The sequence below is a fragment of the Macaca nemestrina genome, chromosome 4 (assembly GCF_043159975.1).
Source record: "Macaca nemestrina isolate mMacNem1 chromosome 4, mMacNem.hap1, whole genome shotgun sequence".
Taxonomy (NCBI): Eukaryota; Metazoa; Chordata; class Mammalia; order Primates; family Cercopithecidae; genus Macaca; species Macaca nemestrina.
This window is the reverse complement of record NC_092128.1, coordinates 52,089,944-52,104,225: the sequence shown is the minus strand read 5'-3', so window position 1 is coordinate 52,104,225 and position 14,282 is coordinate 52,089,944. Positions and strand designations below refer to the sequence as shown.

The 14,282-nt window shown below is 39.7% G+C and overlaps 2 protein-coding genes across 8 annotated transcripts in view; both read left to right on the top strand.

The window, feature by feature from the left end:
• Positions 1-4,393, top strand: part of LOC105475318 (protein kinase cAMP-dependent type II regulatory subunit beta) — a 115,106-nt gene extending 110,713 nt beyond the window's left edge. The window contains exon 11 of the mRNA XM_011730461.3: positions 1,742-4,393. Within this exon, the coding sequence (XP_011728763.1) occupies positions 1,742-1,875 (134 nt within the window). The 3' untranslated portion in view covers positions 1,876-4,393. The remainder of the gene's footprint in view (positions 1-1,741) is intronic.
• A 7,231-nt stretch (positions 4,394-11,624) lies between these two features.
• LOC105475308 (HMG-box transcription factor 1) overlaps positions 11,625-14,282 on the top strand; it is a 33,519-nt gene continuing 30,861 nt past the window's right edge. For 2 of the 7 annotated variants that reach the window (XM_071094695.1, XM_071094691.1), the window contains exon 1: positions 12,747-12,880. Coding sequence is in view for 2 of the 7 variants with exons in the window: in XM_071094688.1 (XP_070950789.1) it covers positions 12,584-12,880 (297 nt within the window). In the remaining 5 variants the exon portion in view is untranslated. Of the gene's footprint in view, positions 11,929-12,564; positions 12,881-14,282 lie in introns of those variants that run through there. The other 5 variants (XM_011730435.3, XM_071094693.1, XM_071094688.1 and 2 more) reach the window with 5 other exon arrangements.

Genomic DNA, 14,282 nt, shown 5'->3' with positions numbered 1-14,282 from the left:
GTTCCTCAAAAGAGAAGGCTAAGGTACTATTTTTATAAAGTCCGTTATTAAGATCTGCGGGGAATGTTGAGATGCTGGGAGAATCCTTACTCATTAGAGTACTGGGAAACAAAGGTTCACGTTTGTCAAAGCACAGTCAAATGTTCTTTGCTGTTCAGTCGTTATTACTATTTTACCAGAGTAGCTTGGCAGAAATGCCGTCTTCAGGTGCAGACATCTCTGTATATCTGAGATTGTATATCTGAGAAATCACTTACTTTGATAAGAAAATATAGTTCAGGAGGTGGCAATATGGTGAATATTTTAAGAAAATTGATCCCACAGTAATTACCCTCTCTGTGCTTTTCATCCATAATTCAATAGAATAAACTTAGTTTTAATGTTTTCAAGATTTGCAAGGATCCTTAGAATTAACTTCTTAGAGAAGTCATTCTTTAAAAGGTTTTAAATAAGTATAATATTAATCAAGTGTTAAATTTGGACGGAAGAGAAGACAATTAGAAACTGACAGGTAATTTCCCTAAGTAGAGCTATTAGAAAGAGTAAAGGTGAGGTGAGTGAAATTCTGTTAATTTTTTTCAATAATAGATTATTACATTCACATCAAAGAAAACCTGAGATACAGAAAATGTAGGAAAAAACATACCACTGCCACTCAGTGATTTCTGCTATTATAATTTCTTCTTGTCCTTTTTATTTGTGTGGGCTTCCAGTTGTTAAACAGTTTTCCAAATAACTTTTAAAGTTCACTATGCTTAGGAATGTTCTTATTCTGTTACACCAAATTTTAAAATTCTTTTAGGTAAATATATACATGATAAATTAATCATTCCTCACTGGTAAATACTTTGAAGGTTTTGGCTCCAACGTTTTGGTGGGGACCAATTTTTTTGTGCATAGAAGGCTTTTCTGTATTATAGGAGTTTTCCTTAGAAATGGTTTTCAGGAGTGGGCTTTTAAAAAATTAACTTTTGACACATATTTGCCAGATTACTTTTATTTGTACTAATTTACATGCTACTAGCAGTGCCATAATGCCCATTCACCCTATTCTTGTCAACATTGCCTTTTTTTATCTTTGCTAATTTAAAAGGCGAAGAAGATATATTTTAATTTGTACTTTTATATGTAGAGTATGTCATATTTTCTATCTATATATTATGAATCCAGTTTTAAGATCCAGGAGACAGGCAAGCAAAGTGATATCTAGGATGTACTTATAGAAGTAAACAGAAGCATTATGTCAGCTGCCATTTTTGGATTGCATAGGGATCCAAATTTGTATGGGGAGCAAAAATTACAAAAGGTAACACCTGGCCTTCACAACATGGCATTTTAAACCCTGAGAAGGGAACACAGGATAGAAAACACTCCTGTGCCATCTTTGAGGAGTACACATTGCTAAGGTGGAGACAGCACATTTATTTTTTAAAATTCTAAGGTCTTTCCATGATAGTCCCTCATTCTTTTCTCAGCTTGGACCAGGAACCTCCCACCAACTGAGCATTGCTCATCATATTGCCAAGGGACTGCAGAGTGTGGCCCTGGCTGCTTCCTTTTTCAAGTGGAACATTTTTATCATTATGCTTTTTCTTGTATTTTATAGTATTTACCTAAAATATCATTGCATTATTGATATATATGGAATGTATTGTATATGACTTAGAAATAATTGTAATGACTTAGAAATTCTGCAGATTTGCAAAGAATGTTATTAAAAAAAAATCTTCTCTTTTCTTAGCAATGGATGTGCAAGCATTTGAAAGGCTTCTGGGACCTTGCATGGAAATTATGAAAAGGAACATCGCTACCTATGAAGAACAATTAGTTGCCCTGTTTGGAACAAACATGGATATTGTTGAACCCACTGCATGAAGCAAAAGTATGGAGCAAGACCTATAGTGACAAAATTACACAGTAGTGGTTAGTCCACTGAGAATGTGTTTGTGTAGATGCCAAGCATTTTCTGTGATTTCAGGTTTTTTCCTTTTTTTACATTTACAACGTATCAATAAACAGTAGTGATTTAATAGTCAATAGGCTTTAACATCACTTCCTAAAGAGTAGTTCAGAAAAAAATCAACATACTGATAAAATGACTTTGTACTCCACAAAATTATGACCGAAAGGTTTATTAAAATGATTGTAATATATAGAAAGTATCTGTGTTTAAGAAGATAATTAAAGGATGTTATCATAGGCTATATGTGTTTTACTTACTCAGACTGAGGTATTAGTGACTATCCCCATGTAAGAGGGCACTTGGCAATTAAACATGCTACACAGCATGGCATCACATTTTTTTTTTTTTATAACTCGTTATACACAGTAACATTTTAATCATTTTTGTTTTAAAGTTTTCTAGCTTGATAAGTTATGTGCTGGCCTTGGCCTATTGGTGAAATGGTATAAAATATCATATGCAATTTTAAAACTTTTATATTTTTGCAATAAAGTACATTTTGATTTCATTGGCATAATGTCAGTAACCTACATATTCCAGTGGGTTTATGGACAGGCAATTTAGTCATTATGATAATAAGGAAAAGAGTCTTTTAGATGAGAGATCATTAACGCATTTTTCCCTCATCAAGCATATATCTGCTTCCTCTTTTTATTTTGCAATTCTCCATATTCTATATCTTTAAAAATTTGGGCCGGGTGCAGTGGCTCACGCCTGTAATCCCAGCACTTTGGGAGGCCGAGGCAGGCGGCTCATGAGGTCAGGAGATCGAGACCATCCTGGCTAACACAGTGAAACCCCGTCTCTACTAAAAATACAAAATAATTAGCCGGGCATGGTGGTGGGCGCTTGTAGTCCCAGCTACTCTGGAGGCTGAGGCAGGAGAATGGCGTGAACCTGGGAGGCGGAGCTTGCAGTGAGCTGAGATCGCGCCACTGTACTCCAGCCTGGGCGACAGAGTGAGACTCCATCTCAAAAAAAAAAAATTTGATCTTGACATTTAATGTCACAAAGTTTTTTTAAAAAAAGTGATTTAAACTTAAGATCCGACATGTTTTATATTCTTTAAGATCTTACACCTAAAAAATCTCTCCTGTCCTAAAAATAATTTGGGATCCTTATCAGCATGCTCACAGTTTCTTTGTTCTTCACTAGGCCTACACATTACAGTCCTTTGTAGACATCTGTTCCCTTGGGTTTCTGTTCTTCCTTAGGATGGTTGCCAACCTACAGTCTCATTGATCAGCAGCCAATATGGTTTGTTTTTTTGTTTTTAATTCTTAGAAACATCCTCTAGAGTAATAGAAACAAATTTTTATGAGCATAACCCTATATAAAGACAAAATGAATATCTGCCCTTACCATATATACCATTAGGCCTTGCCATTGCTTTAATGTACACTCATAGTTGAAATTAGTGCAGGATTAACTCAGATGTACTAGATTTTCATTGTTCATTGATATGCTCAGTATGCTGCCAGATAAGATGAATTTAATTATATTCAACCAAAGCAATATACTCTTACATGATTTCTAGGCCCCATGACCCAGTATCTAGAGACATTAATTCTAACCAGTTGTTTGCTTTTAAATGAGCGATTTCATTTTGGGAAACAGGTTTCAAATGAATATATATACATGGGTAAAATTACTCTGTGCTAGTGTAGTCTTATTAGAGAATGTTTATGGTCCCACTTGTATATGAAAATGTGGTTAGAATGTTAATTGGATAATGTATATATAAGAAGTTAAAGTATGTAAAGTATAACTTCAGCCACATTTTTAGAACACTGTTTAACATTTTTGCAAAACCTTCTTGTAGGAAAAGAGAGCTCTCTACATGAAGACAACTTGTTTTATATTTCAGATTTTATTTTAAAAGCCGTGTCTGTTAAACAAGAAAAAACACAAAAGAACTCCAGATTCCTGGTTCATCATTCTGTATTCTTACTCACTTTTTCAAGTTATCTATTTTGTTGCATAAACTAATTGTTAACTATTCATGGAACAGCAAATGCCTGTTTAATAAAGAACTTTGACCAAGGCTATAAATGCCACTTACATTATTTTCAGTATTGTTGGTTATATTTAAATTTTCCTTATAATAAAGCACACTTTTATAATAAAATACATGAATTATTGTTTTTCATACTTTTTTGCTTCTTTAAACTTTTCTGACTTGCATAATGCATAATTCATTGAAAAGCATGATAGAAATGTGGCATGTGGAAGCTAACCCCCAGGGCATAACGTAGTAAGAAAGTATGGTTCTGTATGGCAATAGGTTTTTAAAATTATTAGCTATTCGTCATGTGTGGGAGAAATAATTGTGGTGTGTTGCAGATTTATTTGGCCACTTAGAATAACCAAATAAATCTGGCTAACTAGGAATTTGTGTAAAATTATCTAATTAAAACAGCTCAAGTTTGACTTGTGGATGTCATTATTTAATTACTAATCAACACTCCTTACTATGTGAGAATTCTCTGTTGACCGTTCAAGGACAGAGCCTCCTGTGTATCATGTGGGGCTAAGGAAAGGGTTGAGGACTTTTTCCCCAAGAGTGACGGTGCTTTCCCTTGTTTTAAATAAAGATGTGTGTGTATGTGTGTGTTGTTTTCTGCATATCCATATGAACTAGGGATTAGTGCAGATATTTTAACATATACATTACCTGTGACACAACTTAGGTGAATGTATATGTGTTACCATTAGGATTAGTATTATAAACTCTGGCTAAATGCCATTTAAAATGCTTAAAGAGGCCGGGCACGGTAGCTCATGCCTGTAATCCCAGCACTTTGGGGAGGCTGAGGCGCGAGGATCATGAGGTCAAGAGATCGAGACCATGCTGGCCAATATAGTGAAACCCCATCTTTACTAAAAATAAAAAAATTAGCTGGGCGTGGTGGCATGTCCCAGCTACTTGGGAGGCTGAGGCAGGAGAATCGCTTGAACCCGGGAGGCGGAAGTTGGAGTGAGCCGAGATTGTGCCGCTGCACTCCAGCCTGGCGACAGAGCGAGACTCCATCTATAAAGCAAACAAACAAACAAGCTTAAAAATTATTCAAGTGAAATGGCATGAAGCAAGGGACTTTGGATTTTATTTTATTGAAACGCAAGATTTAAAAACATGCTGTGTTCTTTCCCTTTCCAAAGCACCTTTAAAGATATTGATAGAATTTTTCCTTTCTCAAAAAATGTAACAAGGATGAGATGACCTTTGGCATTCTCAAGGAAAATTAATACTGTGTAGGCCTCGAGAGGTGAGTCATACATCTGGATTAAGGCAGAGCTTTGTTAAATTGCTGAACAGGGGATTCTATTAAAAAAAATTACTACCTAAGAGAAATAGAGTTTATAAGGAATGCTATCTTCTAAAATTTAGTGTTTGGTACAGCCTGATGCCAGGTATCAGAAAGAATTTTGACAAAAAGGAAAAATTGGAATGAGTTGAGACAATCTTACCTGTTCTAGAATACTTTTAAAGGCAGCAAAACTGGATAGACTGAATAGACTATAGAGTTGTTCAATGTGTATACCTAGGGACAATCAGTGACTTCACTAAAGTCATTTACTTTGTGAGTTGATGGCAGAACTCGTGGAAAATTGAGATCTATTGATTCCTCATCCAATTCATGGCCTCATATATTTTCCCAAATAATGTTAATGAGCCTGGCATATAAATTGGTATATAGTTTCCAATGCAGAGAATAAGATTATTTTGAGAGGAAAACTTTTGATTTGACCGACAGATCTGGGTCTTTCTTTACTTTTTTATGCTCCAAATTTATAAATCTAAAATTGCCTAGAAAATCCTGAAGAAGTATGTATCATATATAGGAAGATGTGGTGATATCTGATAGGGAGGTAATGTCTACATCACAAAAATGAATGCTACCTACCAAAGAGGTGGTTTTCCCAGCTTTTGATTTAACCATAGCCTGAGTCTCATCATTTTTCCAAATATAAAAAATGCTAATACAAAATGTATATACATTAAATCATGTCAATCATTATAATTGATTACAATGAATCAGTTATAATTAATTATAACTGATTCATTATAGCATATAAATGCATTTTTTACTGTCACTGGAAAACAGAAAATGACCTTTTTTTCAGGCACAAGGGAGAGTTTTCTGTGGCTCTTGACTGTAACAACTCAGACAAGAAACCCTAAATATTTTCTATTTAACTTGAAAAAAAAGGTTACAAAGTAGACCCTTGAATGAGTTTATGAACAGGAAATATGACCAGTTAAAATCTTAAGTTGCTATTGATGACTGGTTTTCCATCTTGGTCCTAACTGGAAACCTTCCTAGATCTTGCTGAGGAACAAGAGAATAAACTCTGCATCCCTGAAACTTCATCACCTCTCTTAGGCCAAGGGCTGACATTTAATACAAGTGTACTTCCTTTACATAATGACTACATTCTTGAAGTATATACAAATGACATTTTTTAAAAGCCAAGTAATAGTTTTAAGAAAGGTGCACACTATAAAGGCATCTTTGGCAAATCTATTTTCTCCTAATTGCTCTTTAAAGCTGAACTTAAATATCCTCAACATTTTTATTACTTATATACTGTATAACTTGAAGGAGTTGAAGTGTTAATTAGGTTGGTGCAAAAGTAATTGTGGTTTTTGCCTTTTTTAAAATGGTAAAAATGGCAAATATCACTATTACTTTTGCACCAACCCAATACTTTGTTTGCCTTTCAGTGACTGACACTGTGAGGGAAACAAAAATGAATAATAGTGCTTATCATATAAACATAGCTGGAAGATGGCTCAAATAATAACAATGACTACATTGAGGAAGTGACAGTTAAAGTGCACGCAAGTTATTCAACAAAGTCGAATATTCAGACCAGCATCCTATATATAGTGCTACACTATGCTGTATATGAGAAAATTCATGCTGCTTGTCTCCCCTTTTTTTTTTTTTTTTTTGAGACGGAGTCTCGCTCTGTCGCCCAGGCTGGAGTGCAGTGGCCGGATCTCAGCTCACCACAAGCTCCACCTCCCGGGTTTACGCCATTCTCCTGCCTCAGCCTCCCGAGTAGCTGGGACTACAGGCGCCCGCCACCTCGCCCGGCTAGTTTTTTTTGTGTGTGTGTTTTTTAGTAGAGACGGGGTTTCACCGTGCTAGCCAGGATTGTCTCGATCTCCTGACCTTGTGATCTGCCCGTCTCGGCCTCCCAAAATGCTGGGATTACAGGCGTGAGCCACCGCGCCCGGCCTCCCCTAACTTTTCATGTTTCACAAGTATGTATTTTTTTGATTGCTTATTATGGACCAGACAAAAGCACATGAGATGGGGACTGATAAGGAAAGAGAATGTAAATGTGGAGGGGAGACAAATGTAAGCAATAATATTCAGTTTAGCCCAGTGTGATAAAAAGCGATGTGTGTACTATTCCTACAATTTTTTTTTTTGAGACGGAGTCTGGCTCTGTCAGCCAGGCTGGAGTGCAATGGTGAGATCTCGGTTCACTGAAATCTCCGCCTCCCGGGTTCAAGCGTTTCTCCTACCTCAGCCTCCCGAGTAGCTGGGACTACAGGCGCGTGCCACCACGCCCAGCTAATTTTTGTATTTTTAGTAGAGATGGGGTTTCACCATTTTGGCCAGGATGGTTTCGATCTCTTGACCTTGTGATCTGCCCGCCTCGGCCTCCCAAAGTGCTGGGATTACAGGCGTGAGCCACCGTGCCCGGCCCTATTCCTACAATTTTAGTTGCTCTTTATCCGACTTAATTGTACTTAAAATGAGGTACTTTTTGCTAGCAACTAAACATAGAGAAGGGCCTAGGATACCAAATAAGGAGTAGAAAATATTATGTGAGAATTTGTGTTAAATAGTTCAGATAACAGTAATGATCTCTAGAAAACTTGCAAGACATGAGAATAGTCATTTGAGCTTGATTTTATACATTGAGAGTGAGATGAAATAGAATTGTTGCCTTCTCTAAATACATTTTCATTTATACCAAATTAGACTTGATAAAAACTTTTTGAGAAAAATTAGGATAAAAAAATGAGTAGTCCTCTCTATGTCCTGAGGATACTCAGGTTTATTTCTCTAGACTTGGCCTTCCTAAATGCCAGATGAATATATTCAGCTGCCTAAGGACCTCTAGACTCAGATTTCTTGCCTGCACAGATGCTCATCACCTGAGGCTGAACCTATCCTTTTCCTTCCTCCCAGTCCCCAAATCTGCTATCCTCTCCAGCATTCCCTTAGTCAATAACATCAGCATAACCACCCTTCCCCAACATACTGCAATTACCCAAGCCAGAGACACAATCATTTTGATTCTTCCATCTTATGTTGATTTTTCTTCCTAATGTGGTTATAGTGTTAAGACAGTAGCTTATCAGCCACTGAAGAAAGGTCTTGCTTTCTGGTCATCGGAGCAAAATCTAAACTTGAGTTGTATCAAGAACTACAGGAACAGGAGATGACTCAGTTCTAAAATGGCCATCATCAGCTCCCATGGATTTCATTATAACTTGCCTGAATTACCTGAGTACTTTGAACTAATTAGAAAATTAACTCATTTTAAAGGATAGTAAGGTATATGGAAGGATATTTGTTTGAGTTTAAATTTGCAAGATGCTATCTGAAAACTCTGAGAAGTACTTACTTAGACCATACATGTGTTTCTCTATTAGTACTTGTTCATGTGATTTCATTTGTTTACCTTTTGACAATTCAAAGTGATTATTTTCAATATCAGGCAATGCATGTACTTGAACTTCTATTTAGTTCAACAAAGCAGCCATTGGTGTGTCAAATATGGTGGAATCAGGGAAATACATTATTTCACTCCTAAATAGGATTTATCGGTTTTTTTTCTTCTGTTTGTTTTTTACTATCTCTAACAAATTAGAACTTGATATTTAAGATAACAGAAGTAACTTCACAAACTGCTGGAAAGACATTTTGATTTCACAGTTTCTTGACATATTTTTGCATACATTTTATGTGTGTACATGTGTGTATAGATAATTGTGACTGTACCAATCAAGAAGAGGTGTTATTTAAAGAAACTGATTTTTTAATGTCAATTTTATCATGGAAACATCTGAAGGATAGTTAAAAACTGTGATTATATCTGTTTTAGTCTGAGAGTATAATTTGAACATGTAAAAATTTCCAAGGAGATCTTACTAGTTTTGTACTTTGATCTTTCTTCTGGCTTATAAGTTGGCTAGTTTTATTGGTCACTCAATTAATGATGAGGTCCTTGTTAAATACACATAAGGTACTAATGTGGTCATTTAGCCCCCCAGGGAAGTCAGAAGATTGGACTAATTGTCCACTTAAAGGTGTAGCGAATTCTAATACTAGTATTTAATCAGTTGTGACTAAACTATCTAAATTTAACTCATATTAAAGACTTGGACAAAAATGAGAAAAAGTATGCAAAAAATGTTTTCTGTCTTTTTATTCTCAATAATTGGCACCATGGTAAAAAAATGGAACTAAATGTTTCTGAATGAATGGAAAAGGCTTTATAGAGCTATTAAAGGATAAATTATTATTTGTAATATATTGTACAATATCTGGATCTAAAGTTGAATTTTTTTTTCCCATTTCCAGTGTTCCCCAATAAAAGAATATCACCACTAAGGCTTTTGGTAAAAACTTTAAAATAGTTTAACTTTTAAAAATAAGGTTTAGCTGAAAGCAGATCTCACAGTCTGTGTACTAGAGAGGGTAAAGCAGTATCTCAATCTCTTGCCAGCTTTTTTTTTTTTTTTTTAAGAGAAAAGCTTTTTAGTTTTCTAGAAGGAGTTAGACAAAAATATCTCAAAACAATTTTAAATAATTAGGTGAACTTCACAGATTTTTCTTTTTTGTCAAGAAAAAAGAATTTATATTTTCAATTCTAGTACACGATGACCCTCCATTGTTTAAAAAAAAAAAAAAGGGAAGAAAAGCATACACAAAGTAGCTGAGACATTCATTTCTTTGAGTCACTAATTTCTGAAAGATGGTAAATTCAAATCCTGTCCTTTTTCCTCAGGGAAAGAATTAAGCATTCTGTTGGCTCTCCTCTGAATTATTTTAATAAAAAATAGAATGTTTTATTACTATTTGTGAACATAGAAAGCAAATATTTGATCACATGGGAGGACTACTTTATCCATAATTTCACTTCAGGGATTCAAATGGGGAATCCTCAAGAATTTTAAACTCGATTTCAACATATGGGGGGTTATTTTGGATTTCTTGATTTGTTATGCGGCTTTCAGGTATATTTGAAAATCCAAGAAATGCAGGAGGTTTTAAAGAAATAACTAGCTGTGATTTCTGGCTCTGTCCAAAAGTTTGCTTTTACAGATTTCTTACTACTGTAGGTTTTCCTCATCTTAATTCTAAGCATATATGTGATCTAAAGTTATAAAATCTAAAGCACAATTTAAATGATTAAACGCTAAAGGTTCAAAGGGGGGAAGAGCTTAATAATGTCTTTGTAATGTGAATGGTAAAGACACCAATTATTGACTAGATGCAGCCGACTGAATGGACAGCCATGTTTAAAGTGAAGGTAACTATAAAGCCGGGAAGCGTCTCTGGTGAGTCAGAGAATTCGTAACTTGAGGAACTCCTAGTGGAAATGAAGTGGAAAGACAGTTTCTTTCATCAATGAGAAAACGTCTAGGAGAAGAGGTTTAACAAAACTCACCAGAGAAACTCACTGATAATGATTCACAAATTAAATCAGTTTACGTCATACATTATGCCCCTCTGTATTACGTTAACCAACAAGCATACCAATCAACATGGAAAATACCGCTTTAACTTGCCTCAATTTCGTAAACGCCCGCCCCCGCTCCCACTGCCGCTTTGTAAATTCTCTAGACCCGGAGCTTCTCGCTTCCTCACAGTCCATTCCCCAGCCTCACTCTTCCTGGCTCTTAGCTGGCGCTCAACAAATCTTAGGTGAACTGAACAGAGCTGACAAGGCAATCTCAAGTTGCTGTCCTGGGAGTGGTGAGGCAAGGCACAGGAGAAAGGACTTCTAGTTCTTCCCACTGCCAGTGGAGCCCCCAGCATCACTTTCGGCCCCTTCGTGCCTGGGACCGTGATTTGTGGGTGACCAAGTCCCTCGCAAGCCTGCAGTACTTCCGCTGGTGCAGTCATCTCCTTCCCCTCGCACTAAAACAATACCCTGGCCTCCTGCCAAACTCGTGAGCAGAGAGCAACTCTGGCTGTTTATGGCCCGGATTGGGTACTGCAAGAGGCTTGGGCCGCTGTAAGTGTTAGCAGAGGCCCGGAGGAAGAGAAGAGGCCCAAGCTTTAAAACACTCCCTTCCTCCGCCCCCTCCCTTTTGTCCCAGACACCAAAACAAACGAGCTGATACACGTGTCCCTATGACTCTTGTTTACTATCAAGACTGCGCTGTGCGAGCGCCTCTGGGATATGTAGTTCAGCTCTTCCCCGGCTAGCAGCCTCCCCCAGCCAAGGACCAAGGCTTGAGACTACGAACCCACAATCCATTTCGGGGACAAAGTTTGGCTCGGGTCCCCGGACTCTCGGCAGTAGTCCAATCCAAAGCACTTACTCTTGTGATTGACACGCCATCTTCTCCAGTAAACACAACACAAAAGTCAATACATGCCCGCCCCCCGAGACGGACCACGGTACTACCCAATGGGAAAGGGGAACAACCGAATGGCAGTTCTGCAGTCCAATAAGAGGGCGAAAGAGCTGGGCGGGTGCTCAACCCCTAGGGGGTTGAGGGGAGGGGGAAGACGAAGCTTGAAAGACTTGGTAATGGCGACGGGTTTGGTAAGTAGGAAAGTTTCGGTTGAGGAGTAAGAGCGGCGGCGGGAGCAGTAACCCGCGCGGGGGAGGCCGACGTCGGTCGGAGAGGGGGTACGAGAGCTGCTGGTGGTGTTGTCGTGGCCGGGGCGGCCCGCGCCTGGGCTGCCGGCACTTCGCGGCAGGTTTGTTGTCTTTCAGTTCGGGAAGAGGTGGGGGTGGGGAAGGGAGGGGCAGGAGCGCGGGGGATCGGGCAGCCGGAAGGGCTCGGGTCCTCGTTCCTCCTCCTCGGAGGGTCGCCCTTGGAGTGGGGGCAGTTAACCGTTCGATTGGTGTCCGCGGCGAGCCCACCGGACCAGCGTCTCCCGCGAGCTCACCTCACCTGGGCTTCGGGACTGCGGCGCTAGGGGGTCTCGGGCGGGAGCGGGGAGGAGGCAGCGGGAGGGCGACGTTCGGGGTCGGGTCGCGCGGTGGGTGGCCGGGCCGGGTGTGGAGATGGGGCGGGCCAGGGCGGGGGAAGGGGCCGACGCGGCGCCCGGGCTGCCCAGGAAAGTTTGACTTCAACTCCCCGCTTGTGGGCGGAGGGTCGGAGCTTGGCCAGTGGTGGGGGGCCGGCCTGAGGTGGGGGACCCCAGTGAGGCGACGCCTCCTTCTGGACCGAAGGGGGCTCCTGCCGAGCCGGGGAGCTCGCGGAGCCGCTGGGCCCCGGGGCTCATTGTTACGCAGTTCGAATGAATGGGCTCCCAGGCGCCTGCGCGCTGGGGCAGAGCCGAGGGGAAAAACAAGCCCGGAGTCCGGGCTGCGGTCACATGATGGGGGGAAGGGAGGGGAACGCGATGAATGGCGAAAGAGGGTGGGGGATGGACTTGGCGTGAACCGAGAGGCGCTGCTCTGTGTGACCCAAAGAGGAGGCTTGGCAGGCGATTCCAGCCTCCGCCTTTCAACCTATGCTGCCGCCGCAGGCTGATTGAAACAAAACAAAACAAGCCAGGCGAAGTCAACAGCCAGGTTTTTGTAGCTTTAAATGCTGCGTGCTGTCTAGAGTATTTCACTCTCCGCTGTGCACTCTGCACTCCAGAGTTCATACTTAGGGAGTTACCAGCTGCTGTCGTTTTTAGAAGGAGCACTGACAGCGAGGTAATACTCAAGTTTTCTGTTTGTTCTGTTTCTGGCTCACGTTGCCAGTGATGCCAGGACGAGAGGAGGCTTAGAAAAGGAGTTATACATCCTGGGAAGCGATGGAGTCCTACTAACAGCTCGGATGGAGGCTTTAGATTTATCACTCTAAATAGCCATAACCACTCGTAATAGTGGTTTTGAAATTAAAGGTACTTTTTGAGAATTAGAATAATTTTAACATTTGCAAATACTTTTCTGGTCATTTAACAGTGATCTAAATCTGCAATGTATGTCTTGTAGTTTTTTTTGTTGTTATTTTATCTTGCAAATGAATGGTAGAGTCGGTCTTCTGTTCCGTTTCCTTGGTTAAACTCAGTTATTGCTAGGTAGACAGTAGTTGACAAAGTTTCAAGGAAATTTGAATTACACTGAGAATTAAATCTACTCCTTAAAGTTTTTGGGTTATGTTATACTTTTGAGGAACCATTTAACCACTTTAAAACAAAATATTGTTTGTGCTAACTCGACAGATAAATTATAGAGTGAAGTTTTGATTTCACTTTCTAGTTTCATCTTAGTTTCGTAAACCCACTTAGGTTTTCTGTCTCGAAAACCTTTCCTCTTTCTTCTGAAACTCCTAACTACATACCCTAGTTAAAAGGGTACATTCTTCCAGGATTGCCTACCTATATGTCTCTGCTATCCTGTGTGTTTCACAGGGCATACCTCTCAGACTTCAAATATGATACTGTCACTGTAAGAGTTGTTTCCTTCACACTATATATGTGTATATATAAGAAATATATAATATATACATATATTTTATATATATATATATATATTTTTTTTTTTTTTGAGAGGGAGTCTTTCTCTGTCGCCAGGCTGGAGTGCAGGGGTGCGATCTCAGCTCACTGCAACCTCTGCCTCCTGGGTTCAGGCGGTTCTCTTGCCTCAGCCTTGGGTCTACAGGTGCGCGCCACCACGCCCAACTAATTTTTTTGTATTTTTAATAGAGACGGGGTTTCACCACGTTGGGCAGGGTGGTCTCAGTCTCCTGACCTCGTGATCTGCCCGCCTCAGCCTCCCAAATTGCTCGGATTACAGGTGTGAGCCACCGCGCCTGGCCCATTATATTTTAACTTCCTTGGATTCTTTCCTCACTAATCGAAATGCCCAGTGAAGAAGGCATGCGGCATGATGGCATGGACTTACTAAACTGCTCTGCGCTGAAGGTTCTTCCTGGTGAATTGCAAGCTGGTGTTTTGTATATGTGTTTGAAATAAAAATACTGGTACTCCCCTCTCCACCCCCACGCATACATTATTCGTTAGAAGTTACTGTCCTGGCGCGGTGTCTCACGCCTTTCCCAGCGCTTTGAAAGGCTGAGACGGGTGGATCACCTGAGGTCAGGAGTTCGAGA